Source organism: Zonotrichia albicollis, chromosome 7 (assembly GCF_047830755.1).
Source record: "Zonotrichia albicollis isolate bZonAlb1 chromosome 7, bZonAlb1.hap1, whole genome shotgun sequence".
NCBI lineage: Eukaryota > Metazoa > Chordata > Aves > Passeriformes > Passerellidae > Zonotrichia > Zonotrichia albicollis.
Window position 1 is genome coordinate 22,329,156 of NC_133825.1, and position 24,498 is coordinate 22,353,653.

At 38.0% G+C, this 24,498-nt stretch overlaps 1 protein-coding gene across 1 annotated transcript in view; it reads left to right on the top strand.

The window, feature by feature from the left end:
* The window catches only part of CCDC6 (coiled-coil domain containing 6), a 51,170-nt gene extending 27,091 nt beyond the window's left edge, over positions 1 to 24,079 (top strand). The window contains exons 4-9 of the mRNA XM_005488054.3: positions 4,881 to 4,984; positions 6,256 to 6,416; positions 8,957 to 9,113; positions 12,280 to 12,380; positions 16,088 to 16,212; positions 18,540 to 24,079. Coding sequence (XP_005488111.1) covers positions 4,881 to 4,984; positions 6,256 to 6,416; positions 8,957 to 9,113; positions 12,280 to 12,380; positions 16,088 to 16,212; positions 18,540 to 18,731 — 840 coding nt within the window. The 3' untranslated portion in view covers positions 18,732 to 24,079. The remainder of the gene's footprint in view (positions 1 to 4,880; positions 4,985 to 6,255; positions 6,417 to 8,956; positions 9,114 to 12,279; positions 12,381 to 16,087; positions 16,213 to 18,539) is intronic.
* Positions 24,080 to 24,498: the final 419 nt, after the last annotated feature.

Genomic DNA, 24,498 nt, shown 5'->3' on the forward strand with positions numbered 1-24,498 from the left:
AAAAGTCAGTTCAGCTTCCAAAGCAATAGAAAAGTAACATAGTTTATTGTGAGAAACTTGGATTAGTTTTTTTCATGGCCATTATATCTATGAGTATCTATAGTATATTTGTTACAGTAGCCTTTGTGTGGGACTTCATGCCTGCTGCACAGCAGTGACTTTTGCACATGCAGCTTTTTTGTAAATAATGCTGCCTGTTGCTGTTCATCATCTTTCACTCATGCTCCTGGTGAGAAAAGGCTGCCACTTCTGGTGGTGTTAAGCAGAGTAGTAAATGATCTGTTTGTGGTCTGGCTGTGCTCTAGGTCACCTTTCGGTGGCAGCTTGGATAGCACAGCTATCTGTGAGTTGTCAGCTGTGTGTATCCTTCAGAAGCCTTGAAGTTAGACTGCATCCATCTCCCTTTCTCCCTAGGCAGTCGTGAAGATTGCAGAGATAAAACACCCCTTGTTTGGCTGTGTTTCCACAGGATGTTTAGACATTGGGAGTGCTCATGTCTGATTTTAGGCATCTGCATCAAAGCATCTCAGTGGTGTCAGTAGGAGACCTTTTGACTTAAATGGCAAACTGGTGAAACTTTTAGGCTTGTTAAAGGACTCCACATTTTCTGGCATCTGCAGGTCCAGTAATTCAGGTGATGTAAATATAGTGTGTTATCTCTGTGATTTCTTCTGCTGTGGAGCTTTTTTGTTGCTGAATTGTTACCAGTTTTGTATGAGTCTCCTTTTTCTGTTGGCATGGATAAATTAGTTAATGACTATCTAAATGATGAATTGAGTTCTCTTGATTCTCATGGTAACATTTATATGGAGAGACCTATGGAACAAACTGAAAAATAAAAGGTAGGAGTATGTAGTTGCCAACAGATCCTTACCCAGCATGGAAATTAGCATGAGCTTGAAATAACTCTCTTAGCCACAAGGTGGTGGTGGCTGCCACTTAATCAAAATGCAAAGTAAGGTTAACATACTAAGCTGTTGTAGTGTTTGAAATGTTAGCATGAACCATGGCTGAAATCTTCATGGTATTATTTTTGTCTCATTCTGGACAGATTGACTTTTGAAATCATAAAATTTGAAACTTGTCGCTGCATCTAAATGTCAGTGATACACTGTTCAAAAAGCAGAGATGCACAAAGGTCTTTAGTATCTGGCTCTGAAAACTTTGTGAAGATGGTAAAATTTGGCTGTCAGTCTTGCTTAGAAATTCCATGTGAATTTAGTGTAATTTACTGCATGCCTTTCTTTTCTCCCACAGTAAGCTAGAGTAAATGTCAGGTTACTTAGGGCTTCAGCACACTTTCTTTCCTCACACTAATTAAAAGTGCTGATTGTGCTAATTAACCAGCTGAAGCAGCAGCCTTGGGGCATGTGCTGTACCTAGCAAGAAACAACCCATAAGTGTGAGGAGAGTTGTGTTGCCTTCATTGCACACAGAGAGAATTAAGGAAGAGGGATTGTCACAATCTGCAGCACAGCCATCAGATCACCTGTTAAACAGGGCTTGGAAGGAGAACTCCAGCAATGCTTTGAGCTGGGCTACATTGAGATCTGTCTCTAATCAGTGAGCAGATAATTACAGCATATGTTCACTAAAATGTTTTTTCTAAAATAGAGAGGGTGAATTATCTATGCTTTGTGTTCTTTCTCCTTTCCTTTTTTTCATCTGAACTGCTTATACCACAGGTGATCAGGAGGTAGCTGATTTCTGGATGCATAGAACAGTATTCCTTAATAAAAACTAAATTGGATCTTAGGTTTCAAATGTAACCTGAAATAATTTCTTAAGTCAGCTTTAAGTCAGTGGAGCATTCTTCTCTGAAGGCAAATGGTGAAGAAATTTACAGCATGTGACTATTTCATTAACTGAATGACTCAGTTAAAACGAGCAATAATGTTCTGTGTTCCAGTTCAGTGGTTTGATAGGAAATAAATAGCTGTCAGGATTGCCCTACAGAGGCCAAGTGTGTGTACTTTGCTGTTACTATTTTTAATTGCTTTTCTATTTCATACAGTGCAGTGAGAAACTAGAATTGGTGCAGTTAGGAGGTGAGAAATAACAGCTAAACTGCTAATAATCATCTCCTGTGTCTGCTTTGAAAGGAGAAGAAACGTGAGTTGGAAAAATCTTTGCAAAATAATTTCTTGGAAAGCAGCAGAGAATTAAAGCTACAAAGGGCAAGGTGGAGATGAGAAGCAGAGAAGTAAAATTTGGGATAGTGGGCTTAGGCAGAGATGAGCATATTAAGCCTTTATTTGGAAGACCTCAATTTCAGGAGGGAACTGTTGTGCTTTTTAATAAGTTGGCAAGACAGTTGACAAATCAATAATACAGGAATACACATAAAATGGATATTTTAGCTGCATTTTGAAGTAAAGTAAGTGCATGTGAGAGAGAGAGTAAGAAGAAACACAAGTGGGTGGTGAGGAAGGTTAAAAGGAATTTTACTTTTCCTCTGAAGGGAAGATTAAGGTCTGAAAAGTAAGCAATTCTTCATTGTTTCAGTGGTCAAACTCAGGTGATGCTTGATTGGAATGTAGCTCTGAACCCCCCTGTAAGGTGACCCTAGTATGACAGAGCTACTGAGCATAATCCCATACTGCTTATTTGATTTCAGAATATTACCACGTTGCTAAAAAAGTCATTGACTGGAGTACATTTCAGAGTTCACCTGAAACTATTGAATACCAAGCCAAATACACCATTCTTTGAATTCCCAGCTCTCAACAGGATGCTCCACTTGCTTCTGCTGTAGGTGCCATTCAAGGCGTTCTTCCTCCAAACTTTAAAATCCTGACAGTGGGAGAAACTTTCCTTGTCATGAGTGTTGTGCCAGTTGTCATGATCCTTGTTTCCAGTGTATTTTCATATTGCTGGATATTCTAGATCTGTTTCACCTGGTTTCTTTGGTGCTTTGTCAGAGCAGCTTCAGGGCACAACACAAGGTATATTTGGGTATTGTTGCTGATGGTTTGACTTTGCCATTGTGCATGCTCACCTACAAGCAGATTTATAATTAATGGACTCCACTGCCTTGGTGATGGTTGCTATAATACTAAATGTAATCTGAGATTTTTCAGATTCAGGCTTATAAATAATTCACTCCGTCTTTAAATTCCAGTGTGCTCTTCTTCCTACCATTAAGAGATACGGATTTCTTTTCACCTGTATGTTCTTGTGGGTTTGTTTGTTGCTAGATCAAAACATGGTTGTAAAAAGACTAAAAGAGCAGGTGAATCTAAGCCGTGCTGTATTGAAATAATGCAAAAGCCATTGCTGCAGAGATCATTACATTATTATGCATTAACACTTTTTTCATCATGTGATTATCTAGCTAACTGCAATTGTAGGGGAGATCTGGGTTTTGCTAATGTAGAAGCACAGTGTGCAGATTGCCAGGACTTTTTGTGTAGTTTCTTCCCTCTGCACATTCCCAGCCGCAGGCATTGGCCAGACTGGGTGGGGAGCCCTGAGGCAGAGTGCCCTGTGCTCCTGGGGCTGAGGCATTTGCTTTCCTTCCACTCCACCTCAGCCATGTGGGGAGCAAAGTGTTGCTCAGGATCCAAATTCTCATCCTCGTGGCGAGGCTGAGGCATGTTGCTCCTGACTTCTCTTTTATTGAGATGTAGGTTCCCTGAGCTGTTAATGTACATCTGGAAAGTAAAACATGGAAAGATTTGCTAGACAGTGTTTCTAAGTCTGTTCCCTATTACTCATCAACATATGTCTGCTTCTGCTCACAGTAACTAATTCCTCTAACCTTTAAGGGAGAAAGTTGTACATTCATTAAACTTGCACTGGTACCTGAAGTGTGTAAGTTTATATTTTGTTTGGGTTTCTCAGCATTAATTTAGTGGTTAGCACTAATAGTTTGCAGATTTAGAAGCTGCAACAGCCCTTCAGTCAGTGATGTAATAAATGGAAAATGCTTATTTCTGTTTTCAGTCTTTCCATTTTCTAATGTAAGATTATTTGACCAGCAGAAAAGTGGTATTAACTAAGCTTGTCTTGGAAAAATGCTTCCATGCTATTTTCCACCTGTAAAGGTGTTGATCTGTTCTCAAATATTTGTTATTGACAACTTCTTGAGTTCAGCTGTACTGCTACAGAGTAAGATCAGCTGTGCCTCTTAATATTCTCTTCTTAATAATACTTGCATTGTATTTCTACTTAAATACTAATAATAGGTATCTTCCTGTGTGGGTCTACATTATATCTTCTTTTATTAACTTCAGAGTAGAAGGTTTTGCATTATATGTTTTATTAGCTTGTAGTAGAATTAAGAATCCTTGTTCACACAGTAAGTGAACGTGATTAATGTCAAGTTAAGCTTTTAATTTTATAAAACCTTTGCTAAGATAGAATTACATTTGTTTTGGTAGCAAGGATTGATACAGTAACACCTAAGGCAGTTCACATAACTTTTTCTTTAATATTGTTATGTTCTTTACCTAAGATTAGGCACACAAGGCAAACGTGGCTTTTCTTCTATTTCTGGATTACTTAGCTGTGGTTCTTCCACGAAAAACATCTAAAAATTTTCAAAAGATTAAACATTGCTGTACTGCACAGTGAATTCAGTTTGAATTTCATAGATTGATGGTATAGGAGATGTCTTTAAATAGGTTTGATAAGTCATCAGTGCCTGCATATCTGGGGCTCATGCTCCTGCTTATGGGCCAGGGACGAGTTTTCTGAGAAGAACTTGTGTTAAGGAGATAACAACTGTGCAACTACTGAATCTCCATTTTCCCAGCATATTATACCTGAATTATGTCTCTTCTCCTTGCTCTAAAATGGTGTTGTTAGAGCTTTCCTAATGACAGTTCCTTGCAGGAAATCCATGCCCATCATTTTCAGTACTTGTTTTTCCTCTGCAGCTAAGACGTGAGAAGATTGACCTTGAGAACACTTTGGAGCAGGAACAAGAAGCACTAGTGAACCGTCTCTGGAAGAGGATGGATAAGCTTGAAGCAGAAAAACGGTTTGTCTTGTTACAGTGCTCTTGTTACTGTGGGTGAGGATTTTTGTGGCATTCACATTCTCTGAAAAAATCCTTTTGCCCAGGATTTTTCTCCTGGGAAGCTGAGAGGCCTCAGGGAAAAACGAAAACAATTCTTATCTCATTTGCCTCTCCTGTGTGGTGCTCACATGTGGAATGTATTTGAAGATTGTTTACCCACAGGTGATTGTTTCATTGATTCTTGTGTGAGTTGTTTCGGCTCATTGGCCAATTTGGCCAAGCTGTGTTGAGACTCTGGAGAGAGTCACAAGTTTTCATTATTATCTTTGTAGCATTTAGTAAGTATCCCTTCTGTATTCTTTAGTATAGTATAGTATTCTTTAATGTAATATAGTATCATAAAGTAATAAATTAGCCTTCTGACAACATGGAGTCAGATGCATCATTCCTGCCTTTGTCAGGACATTTCCCAGCAAATACAATAGTTATTTAATCCAGACATGATGTATTAAAATGTTCATCTCTGTCCCACAGGAGTTGTCTAATCTGGAAGATTAAGCAGTTTTAAAGTTCCTTGTTATCATAATGTCACATCATTGATTGTTTAAAATAGATAAAACTAACTAGTGTAAGAAATTACCTGGGAAAGCTTGAAGGAATTTATTGAATTTTTTCAACTGCTGATAGCCTCCTTTTAAAGCTTCTGGTTTGTGGTCAGCTTTAAATTAATGGTATTTTACTGTGTTTGTGATATGAGAAGCTCTTGTTTTTTCCCTATCTGCTTAAAGAAAACTTGAGCTTTTTCTCGGTGGTGTGCACTCATGTCATTGAGACTTTCCAGTGCTTCTTTAGTAAATGTTAAGACAATGACTATTTATATTATTGGAACAGCTAAAATTAAAAATACATATGAAAGCAGCCATCTCTTAAATGTTATAATAACAAGAACTCAGTTTGAGGAGGAAATAGGAGAGAATAATGATTAATGATTATTGATACCTGATATTTTTATGTGTCTATTGTTATGTTAATGTGACCCTCTGAATCTTGGCTGGGGCCTCAGAAAAAGCCCGAGTGAACTGCAGGTTTTGTAGTTTACTAGGACAATAATTTTTACCTTTTTTATTTTGAGTTAGAAACTAAACGTTCTAACTCCTCCCCAATGTATCTCCCCTCAAACAGTAGTTAAAGTAAACCCTGCATACCTTTCAGCATCCTTGCAGTGGCCTTCTGGGGGATACAAGAGGTTTTCATTAGAATGGAAAGTAAAATTTGCACTCTTTTTCATACAGAATTTTGCAGGAGAAATTAGACCAGCCAGTATCTGCTCCACCATCACCCAGAGACATATCAATGGAGATAGACTCTCCTGAAAATATGATGAGACATATCAGGTTTTTAAAGAATGAAGTGGAGAGGTTAAAGAAACAACTGAGAGCTGCACAATTACAGCGTGAGTAAAGAGCGTGTTTCAAATCTTCTCAAGTTTTTGCATTGTAAGATTTTTATATGTACTTTCTTAAGTTTGAATTGAAGGTAGAAGTGGAAAAACATGGGGCAGGTTCAGATTACAGCATTTTCATAATTGCAGTGTTATTGCTTGTTGATGTATTTATGCTGTAGTTTAGAGAGTTCTTTAGCTTTGATAAAAGGATGTCTGAAAGAATCAAAAAATAATCCTTGACTATTTTGTGCCAGAAAAATGTGTATCTATCTTTTTTTCCAGAAACTTGGCAGTATTTCAATATACAAATTTTTCAAGACATATTTATGGCCTACTTTGCAGGAGTCCTGTTGCAAATTAAGAATTACCCAAAAGAATTAACAGCTAGTGAAATAAAGGTCAGGTGTATGTAAGAATTTCACTTGTTAATGATTGTGGCAACCTGAGGCAGCTGTTGCACAGTATAGCAGCATTAATTTGCTGTGTCCTTTCCTGTGTGAGATGGCTCTGAAGCATAAAGAGCTGTTCCATGACGGGTTCCTGTTGTGCAGGCTGGGGCCCCTTGGGCAGCAGTGGGAGCTGCATTTTGCCCTGCCTGCCCAGGAGGGGTCTGAGCACTGAGCACAGCTGCCAGGAGGCTGCTGGCACCTTCCCTTTGCAGTGCCAGTCCTTCCTTCCCTCCTACTGAATCTGCAGTTCCTGTCTGGGAGGCAGCTGCTGTGCCTGGCTCTGAGTCAGTGGCATTGCAGTGCAGTTGGTGAGTGGGGGGATACCTCAGCACATGGCCAGAAAAATCTGGGCAAATGCAGAACAAGTCAGGATCAGCCCTCTCTGGCCAGCCAGGCTGGCTGGAATATTTCAACCTTCATTTAGAAAAGGAGATTACTGAAGCCAGAAGCCTTCCTTCAAGACAGACATGATGGATCAAGAGTGCTCTTTTGCAGAGACCTTGTGCACAAGTTTGTGGCATTAATAATTTGTGGCTGTTAAAAGAAGATAAGGACAGCTAATCTTTGTACTTGGAAATTCTGCACTGCAGCCTTCACTGACTGAAGTTCAGAACAAGAGCAAGGCCTTAGATTAAAAGTGCTCTTTGTGCAAATCCAGCCTAATTATTTTCATTTCAAGTATCCTCTATTTTTTAAGTGGTTCCTCTATTTTTTAAGTGGTTTCTTTTTGAACTACTGTGATTTAGAGTAAAAAATTGAAAGCATTAATGTCAAATTTACATTGAAAATAAGAGCTTGGTTTAAAAGGATTCTCTCCCTTTGTGAACAGGTTAAACAGAACTGCAGTACAAATAGCAGAGCTGGTAGGAATGGTGGATGTGCCAGCCTGCAAGCAGAAGATGAAACTGAAATGCAGTTTTCAGATTGGTGTTTGTAATACATGGTCATTAGAGAACCTCTAGTATTCTTTTTAAGTACTTAATGAAATCTGCTTATGAGATTCTGATACTTGTATTACATTTTTTATTTCTGAAACACTTGTAGGAACTGGTGTGGTATGATAATAGTGTTCAGGAAGTGACTCTTAAAGGCAATATTTCCACAGAAGAGAGATAAATCACATGTTGTTAATAATTTGGGAACAGGTCTCTAAAAGAAGAATATTCTTTACCTTGAAGGTTGTTGCATAAAGGAGTGATGACAAAGCATGATGAGTTGTTTTGGGTTTTGTTAATGTCAGGGATTTAACTGCAAGCTTGCTTAAATGTTACAAAATCTCACAAAATACGTTGTGTTTCTCATAAGTCTTCATCACATATTGCATTTTATTTAAGTAATCTGTCACGAAGCTTTGTAACTTTATCACTGTAAATAATCTGTGGTACCAGACAATTTAAGTGATGTTTGGTGAACTTGTTTAGAACTGACAACTCCAATTGCCATTTGATGTAGAGTGGACCTAACATAGTGGTTTCTAACATTAAAATTATTCAATTTTAATATTAGTATTTTAATATTGGTGCATGTCCTGTTGGACAGCTTCTATGATAAGACATGTAATTGAAAGAGTGCTGTAGAATATATATAAGGTAGCAATTTTAATACAAGTTTGAGTTTGGAGTTTCAGAGCTCTTGTTGTTTCAGAACTTGTGCTGTTGCTTCCTCCTTCAAAATGAAAGTATACCTTTAAAATAATTTCTTCAGTGTGTTGCAGGAAAATCTTGATAAATGTGGAATAACATTATTTTAATGGAGCAGGAATCAGTATTTTTTCTTAATGGTTTTAGTTATGTTTTCTTAATAAAATTTTTCTTTCTTTTCAAATTTATTTAAAAAATACTTTTGGTTCGTGGTAGTGAATTTTGTTTGTTTTTCTTACATTTTATTTTCAAACTTGATCTCAAACAATAGTTTATTTTAGTAGCTACTGTTCTGAATTAGGCTTTGAATTAATGACTTAGAGGTGAAAATTTTCAGTGATCTATCCTGAGCATTTTCTACACCTTCATCTTGAAGTGTTGGAGTAAAATTAGGCACAACATACTTGGCTGCCTGAGAAATTGAATTTTGATCATCTTTTAACAAAACTATGAATTTCAGATTCAGAGAAGATGGCACAATACTTAGAAGAGGAGCGACATATGAGAGAAGAAAACTTGAGACTTCAAAGAAAGTTACAGAGGGAAATGGAACGTAGGGAAGCTCTCTGCAGACAACTGTCAGAAAGTGAATCCAGCTTAGAAATGGATGATGAAAGGTTTGTATTCTTTTGGCCATCCAGATGTGTTGGACTTCTTTATCAGTATTTATACTACTTTTTGAATATTATGGAATAATTTTAGAAGTAACTTGTGTATGGGTTTAATATGCATATCAAATTCCAGCATAGTCCAGGAATTGTATCAATGTTGTACATAATTTGCATTTGTTTTAACAGTGAGTAAGAAAATATTTATATCTGAAGATTGTTTTGGAGTTTGATAATATATATTGGAATAAATACAGCTATGGAGTTGAAAATCAGGATAATTTGATCACAACACTTGTTTTGTCCCCAGCTTAGTAACTGCAAGGAATTCTGTGAGGTAGGGACAGCATATTTGCTTGGGCCTGATTTGTCCTTTGCAGAAAGTAAAATGTGCTCAGCCAAATACAAAGGGATACTGTGTAAAACCTTTGAGAGAGGAAGCATTTCCAGAACTGTTGGGTTGTCCTTGATGTCCAAACCATAACATCCTTGGGTTTTTTTGTCTTTTTTGCAAGCTGCTTTGCTTGCCTTGACCTTACAGATAATCTTGAATCTTTCATAGTTTATATTGTGCCTTTTGGTCTTTTCTCATGTCATAGAAACATGAGTGTTATATCTTAAAAGAGGATTTTAAGTATGTTTTGAATAAAACATTCTCAGTTCTTATCAAATGCTCATTATTTGGTTGTATTGTTGTATATTATTTCGGATTTATGGTAGTCCTTTAGAATAAATTTAAAAGTTACTCTGTGCTTTGTATTTTTTCTGATACTGAGAGGTTTCTGTTTCCTCTTGGGTCCTTAATATATTTGTTATAGGATGTAATTTATCAGAAACAAAGTACCAGATATTTTGTGGTAAGGAGTACCCTTAAAGGTCAAAGTAGTGTGTTCATTCTAATGAAACACCAAGGCAACTTGACCTATATTGCATTAGCATCTGGTATTAAGATGTAGCAAATGCTATATAAATTTAATTGTTAGAAATAGGGGAGTCTGAGGTTAGAATTTTTTCTTATTAGGCTTCACTATTTACAGTGCAATGGAAGTACAGTCAAAATCTAAATCTATGAGAATTACCAGGATTAATCCAAAATTGTAGAGTATCCTAAAATTTTTTTTATTTCCCACTTGTAAGTAGTGGTAACCAGGAAGATGCAGGAAAATTTGATTAACTATTTTGTGCTTTTAAGAAATTGTCATGTTTGATTTTTTTGGTACTTCAAAGGCCTGACAGAATAACTCCAAATCTGGTATTTGCAGTGTAAGTAATAGAAAGCAAAGTGAGGGACAAAGCAGGCATTAGTAGTTATCCTGAGAAGAGAAAATACTTGCAGGACTATGTACAATCAGGATTTTAAAATGTCAGTTTTTGTCAGCTTACATCTTCCTAAAAATGATGGTGGTGATGGGTCAGCTATCCATCTCTTTCAGTTGCATTCTGTTAGCTGATGATAATTATTGCTTGTAAATGAAGATCCTTTCCTGAATGTAAAGGACACAGCTCTCCCAAAGCCTCTTTCTCCAGACCAGCAATAGCTTTGTCTTAATCCTCCATCCTGTTCTTTGGAGTAGCAGGGTAGTCCCTGAAACCAGGACACATGTTAGTGGGCTGCTGCTGTTCCACATTACCTGAGGCAGGAAGTGGGATGACTTTGAGGAAACTCTGTTTGTGTAGAATGCAAGGGGATTAAATCAGAGATGCTGCCTTGCTGGAACTCACACGCTGGTCTGCATTGGAGCCTGCTGTGTGTTGCAGAGGTGGCTTAGTTCAGTTTCACTAACCTTGCTGCTGGTAACTCTTTTAAAAATTTGTACATTTAATTAAACCCTAGTTTATAGTTTGTTAGTTTTCTGTTGTTCTCTATTGCAGCTACTTTATTACCTGGTCTGCCCAAATTCAAACCAGCTTTGGTATCACTGCAGTGTACTGCCTGTGCTAGGGCATGTGGCTTGTTAACTCTGAATATCCTGGTTAAAAACCAGCAAGATGCAGTACCAAAATATGTTTCAAATAGTCTATGGACAGACCTCAAAGTAGTCATTGTGAGTTCCATCCAATAGGAGTAATGTTAATGCTGTTCCATGTTACTGATTTTTTTTCTTGTGATGGAGAAATGGTGCTGTTACTAGGAATTCCTGAGAGCACACTGGTGGAAGAGGGGACAATTAAGTCAAAGGGCTGTTAGGTAGCAAATTTGGCCTGCTGCTTTGCTGTGTCCAGTAAAGAAGCACAGCTGAATCTAATAATATAAACCCATGTGCACTGATTTACATTCACCTGGAGAAGGTGAGCAGGGGGGCATCTAATCTAGAGTGACTGAAAAATCTAAGTGGAGAGTGCCTAAGCAACTCAACCTGAGACTGCCAGTGTAGTACTGTGGGGACAAAACCCACAAAATCTCCTGAGATGAAAACAGTGAGTGACAAGTAGAAGCAATTGGTGTTACTTTTATTCTTGATATCTGTGAAGAAGCTTCACTGTAGTCAGTGAATGAAGGACAAGTGATTATCACTAAAATTATTGCAGCTGGGGAAAAATGCCTTGCCTCACATTCTGATCTGGTCAGTTTATCATAGTGAAGTGTGGGATGTGTCTTGCAACACAGCCTGGAAGTATCTTTAGTGGGATGGTCCTGGGTTGAAAGTGTCTCTGTCCTCCAGTGGCAGAAGATGGGATGAGCAAATGTTTAAATGTTGGGATCAGAGGGATTCAAGTAGGAAACAGGACATGTTTTAAATGCTATGGCTGATCAGCTATTTGAATCAATTGTTAGTACTTTAATGATTTCTTCACCCTTTTTCACAATTTCAGATTAGTGCTGAATGCCTTTCTGGAAGATACACTCCAGCCAACCAAGCTTTTGAGTTCAATGTAGAAATGATGTGTGAAGTGCAAGAATGTAGAATGGGTCAGATGGGATGACATGGTTTACATCTCTGACCTTAATAGATACTATTTAATCATATACAACTTACATGGTTTTAACTGCAAATGCCTAAGAGAAGTCCAGCTGTTTCCATGAAAAGTTAAGCCAGTGTCAGCAATGACAAGAGTTCCTGTCATGACTTCCTAATGTGATTCTTATGGGAATTGAAAAAATCACAGTGAAACATTTAAAACATGGCACATTTGAAAAGGTTTGATCTAATTATTCTTTGCCTTTTTTTGTTAGATATTTTAATGAGATGTCTGCACAAGGATTAAGACCTCGCACTGTGTCCAGTCCTATCCCTTATACACCCTCACCAAGTTCTAGCAGACCTATATCACCTGGTAAATATTTAACCCAGTTTCTAAAATTATTGTATGCATCACATAGTAACGTGCCCTATTAATATATTTAGGTCAGTAGCCTTTCAAAGCTAGTTTGGAGAAAAATCCTGCATCATAAATGCAAGAATAGTTTTGCCTTAGGTGTCTTCTAGTACAGCATGTTCTTGGATGGTGACCAGATATTCTATATTTCAGATCTGTGGAAAGATAATGAAAATCATTTAAGTAGCTATCACTTGAACTTTATTTCTTTTTGCTCTTTTTTTCTCTTTTGCTGTCTTTTTATTCCTCCTCCCTTCCCACACAAGTTGCTCAACAGGACACATAAATCAAATGGATTTCTAGAGTCTGATGAAGAACTAGTAATGAGATTGATATTGTGCTCTGAATCAGAACTTCTTAGAGAAGTTTAATTTCAAACATGTTGGAAAAAAAGTCAATTTTCATTTCTCTTCAGCAGAGAAATGGCTTTTATACTTCTGCTATTTTCTGTTATTAAACAATGACTGCAAAATTAATAATTCCTATCTCACATATTTTGTATAACAGAAAAAAACAAACCTTTTATGACTATTTAATTACTGGATATATTTTAAGTCAAGTGAAATGCATTTGTGTTACTAACTCATTTATTGACTGAAATTTAAAATCCCTTAAAATTGCACTTGGACATTGATTACAGACTGTTGGCAGTGGGTATTACATGGTGCTCACAAACACCTTGTACATAAAGAAGTGAATTTGCATGCCTGGCTTTCCCATGTTCACCTCTAGAGCCTGCCAGGCAGATGGGATGTGCTCTGTGTTGACACAGGATGGGAATGAGACATTTTATTACACAGGTCTGCTAGAACATATAAATGTCTTTAGATCCTTGAATTTTCAAGGTTGTCTGTGGTTTCTCTAAGGACTTTAAATAGTTTTCATCCAGGTGTTGCCTGTGTGAAGACCAGCTATGGCCGTAAGCCATGTTACAGTGTTAGAGATGAGCAGTGTGACTGAGTTTTCAGAAGGTTTTTGCATTTCTGAAATGAGCCAAATGACTTGACTTCCAAGGTGTCAAGGTGTGTTATCAAGAAAATGATTCACGTTTTCTTACCCCTTTCCTGTAACTGAGAGTGCAGAAGTGTAGTTGTGCCAACAGCTGCTCTGGAGGAACAGCTCCATTCGTGGATCTCTGTGTGCAGCATTTATAGCAGTACAGTGTCCAGCTGCAGGTTGGAGCTGCAGTCACACAGAAATTACAGCTCTGTGTGGGACAGATTACCTGCTAACTTAGATCATTTAGCAATGCACCCTGTTTAGGTGCTGATGTGTCAGTGCAGGAGAACTCTGTCAGTTTATTCCTACACTGAGACTGAAGTGCATTCCTTGTTCCCTGTAAATTTGATTTCCCATCAGTAGCTGATACAAGACTGAAAATTTTATCCCAGAGGATGCTGAAACACACTCTGAAGCACAGCTGAAATTATTATTTCTAACAGAGTTTAGGAGTTTGGAAATTTTGGTGTGGTAAGTGTTCCAGGCTAGCTTGTCTGCGCAGGCAGCTGCATTAATCTCCTTTTCATCTGATAAATTAATATCAGCAGTTGGGAAGTGTCAGACTTCAGAAAAATAGAAGCTGCAGTTTGTTAGAGAACTAATGAGATCAATTGGGAATTTTGTAGAGCTGTCTGGGATAAATTAATGCAGTAATGGATGAAAACAAATAGGTTTTGAGAGTATTTTGTATCTAAAGTAGTACAGTAAGATGATGCCAGAAGTATCAGCACAGAATAATAAAGCAGCTGTATGTTGCATCAAGTATTTGTATGACTTGGCATATTTCATTTGGGAAATTACGTGCCCTGAATATGTGAAAGCAGAATTTGTAACCAGTTAGAAATGCTGTAATTTCATGTGGATAGCTGATTGAATGGATTGCATTCTGGCTTCTGAATCCCAGAGTCTTTTGTGCCTGTATGGCTTGGGATACTACTTTTGAAAACTCTTTGAAGCTGAGATACTGCTGAGATTTCTAGCACAGTGATATGTGCTAGAAATCTTCTAGAACTTTGAAGATAGTGTAATTACTGCTGCTCCTAGGCAGCTGGGGATTAGTTGTTCTAATTATCAGTTAGTCTTCATTGTAGTTACTGTTCTGTGCTTTGCTGCTAGATAGATGTGTGGGGCTGCAGAGATGAACTGTCCTAAATGTACATGCACTGCTCTGGTTTTGTTTCTTTGGCTGCCATGTAGGCTTGCATTTGTCAAGCTTGTGGAGCTGGATTATTCCAAAGCAGTTCAGAATTACCTTGTTACAAAGGTGGCTCTGTTTTGCCCATTATTTCTGGGCTCTTACTCTGACAGGCTGCCTTGTCACCTCCCTGAACATTGACTTATTTCTATCCTTGTTGCTTACAAAAGCACTTAAATATAACGTGTGTGCTCTACAGATAATTAGATTGTGTAGTCAAAAGGCAGATGAATTTTGTTGTTACTCTGTAGAGGCAGGGATTCCATGGAAGTAATTTGTAATTTGCACCAGACATACATTGACAGTGTAACAGAATCAAAGAGAATTGAAGGAAGCACAGGCAATTTTATTTATATAACTTCATTATTGATCTGAGGTTTGTTCTGTTTTCTCATCCAGATCTTGCCTCATCTCTTGTAGTCAGAAACACACAGGTGCATGCAGACAGGGATGGTGCTGGGTGTTGCTGCAGGGACATTGTTCTGTATTGGTTTAGTGTTGAATTGTGAAAACTGTTAAATCAGTGTGGTGTTATAAAAGTTTAATAGGCCTTCAAAAATGTTTTCTGGTCATTATTCTCCAAAGCAGTTGTTTGAGTCTAATTGTAAACAGCTGAGAAAAGTCTTGTCTCCTTCCTTACAATATTTTTGTCAGAAAGCAAAAAGGAGCAAAAGGTTTTGGAAAATGTGCTCTTTTGAGAAACTCAAGCTGTTCAGAACTTTTTAGGTGTGAACTTCTAGCATTTGGCAGTTGCTGTTTCTGTTTCCCTTGGTTAAACAGACCTATACAGGAACTCTGCATTTTTATAATTGAGTTCTTACAAAAAGGAAATATTTGGATGAAAGAATTAGATATTTGCAATATTGAATATTGGGCTTTTCCTAATGTAGGTAAAACAAGTTGCAGTTTTAAATGTTAGTTGCTAGCCTAGTCCAGCTAGTAACATTTCCCAGCATGTTTTAATTTCCCTGTCCCAAAGGTCTTTAAAATGCTGAGGCAGAAGAGAAGGAAGCCTCAGTGCAGATCTGGTGTGCCTGGAGAAGCCGCCTACATCCAGTTTTTTTGTGGAACCTCATTGTGACCCATTGCTAGATGACTTCGCCAGGCACAACCTTTCTGCTTCTTCAGCCTGTATGTTGTTCAGGGAGCCATTTCCTCCATGGAGAAATGGAAATACTTAGGGACTAGAACTAAGTTACTATGGGAGTCTTACACCATTTATCTTAAGTGAAAAGTTATGTTTAACATTGTATAGTGTATGTTTGAAACATAGTAGTAAGCTACAGGAAAAGAAAATAAATATGCATCACACTTGTCAGTACAATTAGTATTTTCTAGATGGCTAATCTGTAGCACGTAACAGTTTTTAGGCTATAATTGATTCAGAACCAAAAAACTTTAAAAAACCCTCACACTTTAGTTTTTAATATCAAACAAGAATGTTGATGTTACCTTGTTTTAACAATTTTAGGTCTGTCATATGCAAGTCACACAGTTGGTTTCACACCACCAACTTCACTGACTAGAGCTGGAATGTCTTACTACAATTCCCCAGGCCTTCATGTGCAACATATGGGACCATCCCATGGTATTACAGTAAGTATTGAAATTAGTAAATACTTGTTACCAATATAGTTTGGTTTTTGGAAGTTATGATTGGTTGTCCTTAAGCTTTTTTACAAAACATTTTTGTAAATGTTTGTTTTTGTCTCCTTACTCCAAGACACCTATTGCTGCTTTCTTCAACCCTGATTTTCCTCTTCACCCCTCAGAAACTGATTCTTTTTGGAGAACCTTGTTTTCTGCAAAAGAATAGGCTGTATTATCATCTTAAGGACAGTAATAGGTATCATCTTATGGATCAGCAGGCAGGGTGTGAAAAGTGATGTTCTAAGCTACTAAGCCTATCCCAGGAAGTAAAAACATTGCTTTCATTTTTCTCCTAGTCTCCACCATCTGACGGATGAGTCATCTGAGGTTGCTTCAAGCTCAGGTTTTCTTCAGGATGACACACAATGCTACCATCATGTCACTGTAACAGGCAGTTAACTCTTATTTTCTATTGTCACTGGCAAAGAAGAAAGTTAATATAAACATTTGTTAGGGCAATTTCTCATATCTTTCAACGGAATTTATTTCCTTTTTACCTGCGATGTTTGATGCATTTCTGCTTCATTGTGTTACTTCTAAATATTTGTGGAGTTTAATGAGCAAAAAAAGCCTAAATATTAACCATATGGTAAAATACCTTCTCGTTGTTGTATCAAGACCATTTTGATTTTTCTCAGCAGGTGTGGTAGTATGTAAATATTCATCAAGGTTTTGCTTATACTTGTCATTCTCAGATGTGAAAACATATTTTAATAGAATTTTTAGTACAATGCTAAAATATGGCTGCTTCTGGTTTAGGAGGGTGTGCAAAGGTAATTGTCAGAATTTCACTGAGCTAAGGTGGGTGGGAACGCTGCAGTGGTAGGTAGAACAGAAAGGAAGCTGGAGCTCAGCAGGAAAGAAGAATTCTGGTTGGGGCTCAGCCCATGGCTGTGTGTCACAGGAGTTTGTCACAGGAAGATCTTTATGCTTCTGGAAAACATAGAAACTAATTTTATAAATGAGTTTGTCAAGGAACTTGCTCTGTTCAGTCTCTGAAATACTACTTTTTCTGAAACTCTAAATGAATTGAGTCACTGTGAGAAAGATCATCTGGAAGACAAAATACTAATTGTTCAGAGAAAGGTGTTGACAAACAGCTCATGGCTTTGCCTCAGTACTGATACCAGGTCCCCTTATGTGTATGCAAATGCAATAAATGATATTGAGTGTTTCAGAGGCATCAGTCAGTTTTCAAGAATCTCTTGGGTTTCACATATAATTTTAATCTATTGTACATAGTTGTGCAGAAAAATAGATACAATATATTTGATTTGGCTAAACTGCAGTTTCATTCTTGACTCTTCATTTTTTTATTTCCATTATTATCAAAATAAATTTGACTTTACATTTGGTAGTACATTTGCTATAGAACTGTTATCATGCTTCTCCCCAGAGCTGTGGTTGATTTAGTAATTATGGGTAGGTGGTTTGTCATGCCATGAGGTTGTTGATTAATGCTAACCCGATTGGTAAGTAATGAGCATTTTTGTTTCAAAAGTGCAGAAGTTAGTGTTGTGGAGTGTAATTTATATTTTTGCATTACTGACATTAAAAATTATCCTTTCCCTCCTACCTCTCAGTTTGTAAAGACAAAGTGGGGTTTCAGTCTTTGTTTAAATGTACCAGTTGTTGAAAATCTGTGGTTTCTGTTCTGAGGGGGTCTCTCTAACAACTGCTTCACTCCTGCAGCTCAAGGCATTGTAATATTTTTTTGTTCTCCAAAAAGCAACTTGTATTGTGCTTTGGTTTTGCTCCAGTGTGTGGGCTAAGAGTCTTTCAGAGAGCTGGAGATTGTGGGCAGACTCTGATGCTCAGAGCTTTCCCACCCACGCTCAGGTACCACATCCTGGTATCCCAGGGCCAGCAGCATGAAGGCAAGTCTTCCTCAGCACCTGCTGCTTGGGCAGGCACAGCTGGGAGGGGCTGTGCCTGCAGCATCTCGTTTCTTTTTAGGTTGCTGGACATCATGGGTAACATATCTGCAGGACATGTCTTGTGTTCATTTCCTGCAAGCTGCCAGGAAGGAAGGCATGTTCTCTTTGATGTCAAGAGTACTTCCCCTTTCCTTTGCTACTCCATTTTCAGAAGAACATTTATTTTATGTAAAAGTTGTTTTGTGACTTTCTGCAATGTTTTGAAATTTCTTCTTCCCACATAATTGTTCAGACTTCTTTGTGTGATTGGTTTTTTTTCCTTTGCCTTACTTAGAGGACTTGCACCTAACTTTGTTCAGGAATGTGTTAAACGTGATTTCAATATTTGTTCTGCAGAGGCCTTCACCACGAAGAAGTAACAGCCCCGACAAATTTAAACGTCCCACTCCTCCTCCTTCTCCAAACACGCAGACCCCAGTGCAGCCACCTCCGCCTCCACCTCCGCCACCCGTGCAACCTCCGGGCCAGGGCGCGGCGTCGCAGGCAGCCAATTTCCAGCATTCAGTGCATCCCTCCTCTCAGCCTTAGTGCATGTGCTCTGCAGTCTCTATGTCAGAAGTGGACTCATAACACGGAGCAGTTTACTAAAAGCCAAAGGCTTACTTGGCATATTTGGATTTGACTTATTTGCACTGAGGTTATATAGGCTTCACTGTTAATTGTGTTGTAAACGTTTGTATAAAATGCAGCCAGTGTTGTGGGTCTACAACACTAACTTAACAAAGTTTTCCATCAGTGTTTACTTGAACTACATGTATGTCCATTCTCTGGCTGGAACATTTGCTACTCTGTTTGGTAATACGGCATTATGTCGTTTTGCTTGGCTCCAAAGCTTCATTTTCCTGGCTTTTAGGTTTGTAAAATTAAAGGGATACCTTTTTATATTTTTTCATGACAATTTGCAGAAAATGAAAGGCATGATGGGCTACGTGATAAATTCTGAAATATTACAGTGTTTACCAAGCTTATGGAAGATCAGCACTATGTTTCAGTCATTTAATTTATCAGCTTCTAGTGCAAAAGTGAGTCAGACACCCTAATCAGTGCCCAAGACACAAGCTCTCTGGTATTTCCTAGCAAATAAGCTTAATTCACAGAGGACACATCCATACTTCTCCTGTTTAAAAGCACCTCAAACACATGGTACAGTCAGAACTTTACACTGAGGGAACTGGCTTGTTGGAGTCTGTGGAATGTACAATTTGTGGACCTTAAGATTTGATGATGTCACTTGACATTTCTGCTAACCTGTAAGCTGCCCATACCGTGTGCCCTGTCACAGTGACTGCAGGGGAGTGTGGTCCTGCCCACAGGTTACTGAGAGCTGATTCAAGTGTGTGCTCTTGGATTTTTTTGCTGCAGAAGGCGATGTGATTGTAGAGAACAGCTGATGATAATTTCTTTCTTGTTAAAATATATTCATTGTGATTCCCCTGAAGCAAAGGTTGAACAGGTATTTTAAATGTTCAAAAGTCTGTTAGAAAACAAGATCATCATAGAGGAATATATTGGCTTAACAGCCAAAACTTTGTATTGCTTGGTAGAAACAGAGTACAAGAAAGTAGCACAACATGGCACTAATGAATGCTTATTTAGCAGCCTAAGCCGGTACAATGTACGAAGAAATGTATTCCAAATACATTCTTTCCATTCATTTAGCACAAATAAATTGGTTTCACTTTGCAGTGGAACAAAGTGTCACTTCTTGATATTGACATCCTACTCGGTTACATTTTTCCTGAGGTTCCTGTTGAGTACTGGGGTTTATATATTGTTGATAATTTTAAATGGTTTACCTCATATATATGGATATGTGGGCCATGGAAAATGACAAGAGAATGTTTATTTTATGAGAATATGTATCTGGCTATAATCAGAGCAGAACATGAGTAATTTATCTTTTGTTTACAAAAGTTTGTTTGACATGCTTAATGCTTTATTAAGGACATTTTTAAGAAGGAAGTACAGCATTCTGGTAGTATACTAACACTTGTACATATAATGTCATGTTTGCCGCTCACCTCTTCAGTCAGAATTGCAAACTGAAAATCCTTATGAGAATAGTGCTCTAAATCAAAGTTGTAAGTTAAAATAATGTTGTAAAATGTTCCGCTTAAGGCAAAATTAGAATTTCTACACCGTAGCTATGTAGTTTCAGCTCTGAGAGAATTTAGAGAAATACATATATAGTCTATTACACTTCTTAAACCAATATGGGATCAAGTGCATTATCAAATTACATTACATTAATTATGGTAGTTACTCTCCAGTCAAACAATTCTCAAGATTGTGGCAGACCTAAAATTTGACCACTGCTTCCACCTGAAAATTATTGACCATAGCAGATGCTCAGCTTTCCATAGAGGAAACTCAGCTCTGAGCATTATAATTAACCAGAGCTCCTGAATAAGTGATAGGATTGAATGGGAGAAGGTGACAGATAGTCAGAGGTGGGACTAAGGTCAAGATGGGATTGGCTTAGTTTGACGCTTGTCCTTTTGTAAACATAAGACGAAGAAAAAAATATACTCTTTTTGAAGTAGGATTCCAGCTCAAGTATCCCAGAATTTGAAATGGTGCCCTCCTTTCTGAAGTGCTTTGAGATCCTTGGATGTATGGCTCTGTGGAGGGCAATCTCATGGTGGTGGTAGCACAAATGTGGGTGGAAAAGGAAGAGCCTTTGATGGTGTTTTAAGATCTCAAAATGGAAAATTGCCTAGTATAATTTACATTCAAAGCATATTCCAAAACTGAATTTGTGTAACCCAAGTTCAGCTGCTGTTATAAAGTGTCTTAGTGAACTTTCCTTACTGTTCCAGTGGGACTGTTACCAGAAGAAAGTAAAGAACTGACAAATGTATACTAAACCTTGAAAGTGTAAAAAGGCACTAAATTGGCCTTATCGAACTAAGAACGTTGAACAAACATTTGCTTGCAATCAGAAGTGTTAAACTCTATTTGTAGACTTTTTGAATAAGATGAGAAATTGTGCACAACCATCTCCTAATAAATGTAAATGGATTTTCAGTTTTCCTTGTGAATTATAGTCATGAATTATGATTCTGCAGCTGTGATTTTTTTATCAGATCTGTAGACTGGAGAAACTCACCTGACAGTGAGGTCCAGCTCACTACGAGGGTGTAAGTGCTTTGTTTCTCTCAGCACCTGGGTGGTTTTCTGACATCCTTTTCATCACTAATGCCTCTCAGTTGCACACTGCATTGGCACTAGCTGTGTAAGTCCACAGAAGCAATTTCTAGCTGTGTGGAGCATTTTGTGAGCATACCCCTTCACAGCTAAAGATTGCAAAAAATAAAATCTACTTTTCAGCTGTTTCAGCAGTGCTTTCCTCTCTGACAATCAAGCATGCTATACAATTCTTTTTGTATTTTCTCTCAAGGGATCTGGCTTGGACACTGGAATGCAGCTGATGCTCTGTAGAGCATTAAGAGTTTATTTTATCCACGATTTGTTCCACAGAAGTTCTTTGGAAGAAGAGATGGGACTGTTTGGGGGTAGTCTTCAACTAAAAGCCAGATAAGACTGTTTTAATTACATGTACTCTTTTAAGAGCATATTCCCAAGGGCAGAAAGTACATCAGAGTTTTTCCAGAAAGTGTTAGTGCTGTTCTATTGGCAATTGCTGTTCTGAAGCTGAGCAGAACAGGATTCCTTTCCTGTTAAAATGTTTTCATTTAGGAATCCAGCTGCCTGGGTGGAATCCCTGTGCACTTCAGCTGAATGAAAAATGCAGTCTTGGAAGCAATGAAAATGAGAAAGATTCCTGGGGTGTCTGCAAGTTCTGCACTGCTGACAGGAGAGTATATGGACCCTGTTAAATAAAAATGGAAACTGATCATGGAGACAAATAAAAGAACCTTAAATAGTTTATCAGTCAAAGAAACACAGTCTCTCATCCTCAGTGTCAATTATTGCTTTGCTAAGAGGATGCAGCCAGGGACCTTGATTGAGCTTTACAGTGTTTTTCCTGATCCTAATGCTTAGTTTTACAAGCAGTACAAATTCTAATACTGTTCAACTCTTTCTGATATTTCCTTTTTTTCAGTCATGGCAGTCTATTTCTTTTTGATCCTTGAGAGTCTACAGAGCATGGACTATGCAGAGCATATTTCTCCAATTCAAGCCATCTCATAAGAAACCAGAAGGTTTATGAGTGTAAGCTATAAAATTATAATACATGCATATGTTACAACAACCTCCTTAAGAGGAAAGGTCTCTCCTGAAGAGAGCAAACAGAGCCCCTGAATACCAAATGGACTGTATGCATAGAGACAATCTGATTTCCTCAATTCCCTGAGGAGCTGAATTCCTCTCCCAGCCTTTCTTTTTTTTTTTTTTTTTTTGTTTGAATCATGGTTCTTAGAATTTTAAATTATTTTAAGGTCAACGTCTCTGTATAATAAGTACTCAGGATACCTTCATGTTAATTGTGGGTAACAACCATGAGTCCCAGTACAAGTAGAGTTTGAGTTCAATGCCCCTGTGTGGACAGGAGGAAGTCACTGAACATGGCAGACCGTGGCCTTCATGGTGCAGTAAAAGTGGGAGTATGTGCTCATATAATGATTTATTTTTCTAAGCAGCTGCTTTTGAATTTTAGGTGTGTTCTGAAGAGGAGATAAACTGTGGAGTTGGGCACTGCATTACAGGCAGCTGCTGCTACTTTAGGGAGAAGAGTGCTTGTGCCTGTTCTGCTAGCTGGGCTCCAAAGAAAAGTACTACCTCATCTTTCAGCTGGGATGATGTGGCCACAGGGTCAGCAGAAATGCTGCAGCTCTGTTAGGTTTTGTTCTGCATGTGTTACCTGGATGGGAGTTTTTCCTCACTGGAATGGGGCTCCAGATGTTGTAAAGCTTTTGTAGAGGAGGAGTGAAGAGTTAGGACAGATGGTTGAAGGTTGACTTTGTGAAAATTGTGTCCCTGTAGTAAAATTGCTGCTCAGAGTGCTCTTTTTCTAGGCCTGGAGATTGCCTGTATTAAAACTATTTTGGGGGGTGGGGGGCATTTTTTGTGATTTCCATTGAAAAAATTCTGTGTTGCAGTTCTTCAAGTTTATGGTGTTGGTATCTAATTGAAAAACAACAACCAAAAAAAAAATCACAAAAAGCAATTCCCCAGAAATATTGGAAGTAGTCTTCTGTGTGCAAAGGTGGGTTTTCTCATGATAAAACATAATTCTGTGTCTATAAACTGAGATGTTTTACTCTAGTGGTAAAACCTAAGCTGTCCATGGCACTTTAGTTTGTGATTGCTGACTTTTGTTTTGGCAGGTGTTTCAGATGAAATCTAAGCCTCCTGTGGAGGAAGGAAAAAATCACCTGACAGCTGTAGACTGTTCCTTTCCTGCAGAAATACAGCAATTTCCTCAAATGCAAGTGGAACAAGCATCCTTGAGCTTTTCTGAAGCTTATATTTAATTTCAGTACATTTCAGTGCATTTAATTTGGTGATTGCTCTTGTATAGTTAGAGAATCAATGAAGCCTCATTATAGATTGGTTGGGTGTCTAGCTGGTTGTTCCTATGTTTTTCTGATCCCAGTGAAGGAAGCCTGTTGGAATTTGGATCAAACAGTGGCCAAAGTGCAGATTTCTTGAGCTTGAATCCAAGTGGTGACTTTAAGAGCATTCACTGTGTTGGTGTGGATCAGAGCTTATTGTAAGAACCTCAGATATAAAGAAGTTATGGTTTTTTAGCAGGTTACATTCTGTTCCTGTACTAGCTGTATTATTGCTTTTTTGTATATCTCAAGGTGTTTACATATACTTGTAATTGTTACAATGTGTCTGTAATCAAGCTCATCTGTGCCTTCATGCAGACTTCCAATAAACACTTGATTTTTTTGTATTTACTTGTATGGAAGACTACTGAGTGGATGTATATTTCCTTCTCTGTCAGCTTGTCAGCACTGGGAAAAAGAGGAAGAAAAATGAGAACTAGGGGTCAGAGAAAGTTGCATGTTTCTTTGTTTTTGCTGTCTTTGATTCTAGTTGGGCCATTCCTTGTGTTAAGTGTCTGAGTGTGTAACCTGGGCAATAACCTGTGCACATAATAAAGTTTGCATGGGAGGTGCTCCTCACTTTGCATTAGGTGGATGTTCAAAGTACAAAGCATGCTTGACTCCATCAGTTTTGCTTCTGTCTTGAAAGAATGCAGCTGTATTTCTTGAGTTATTATTCTGGGGAAATTCGAGAGTACCTTTCTGAATTAAACATGTCTGTTTAACTTCCCACAGCTGCCTTCCATGGGAGTTCAGGCTTTTGTTTGCCACAGCAA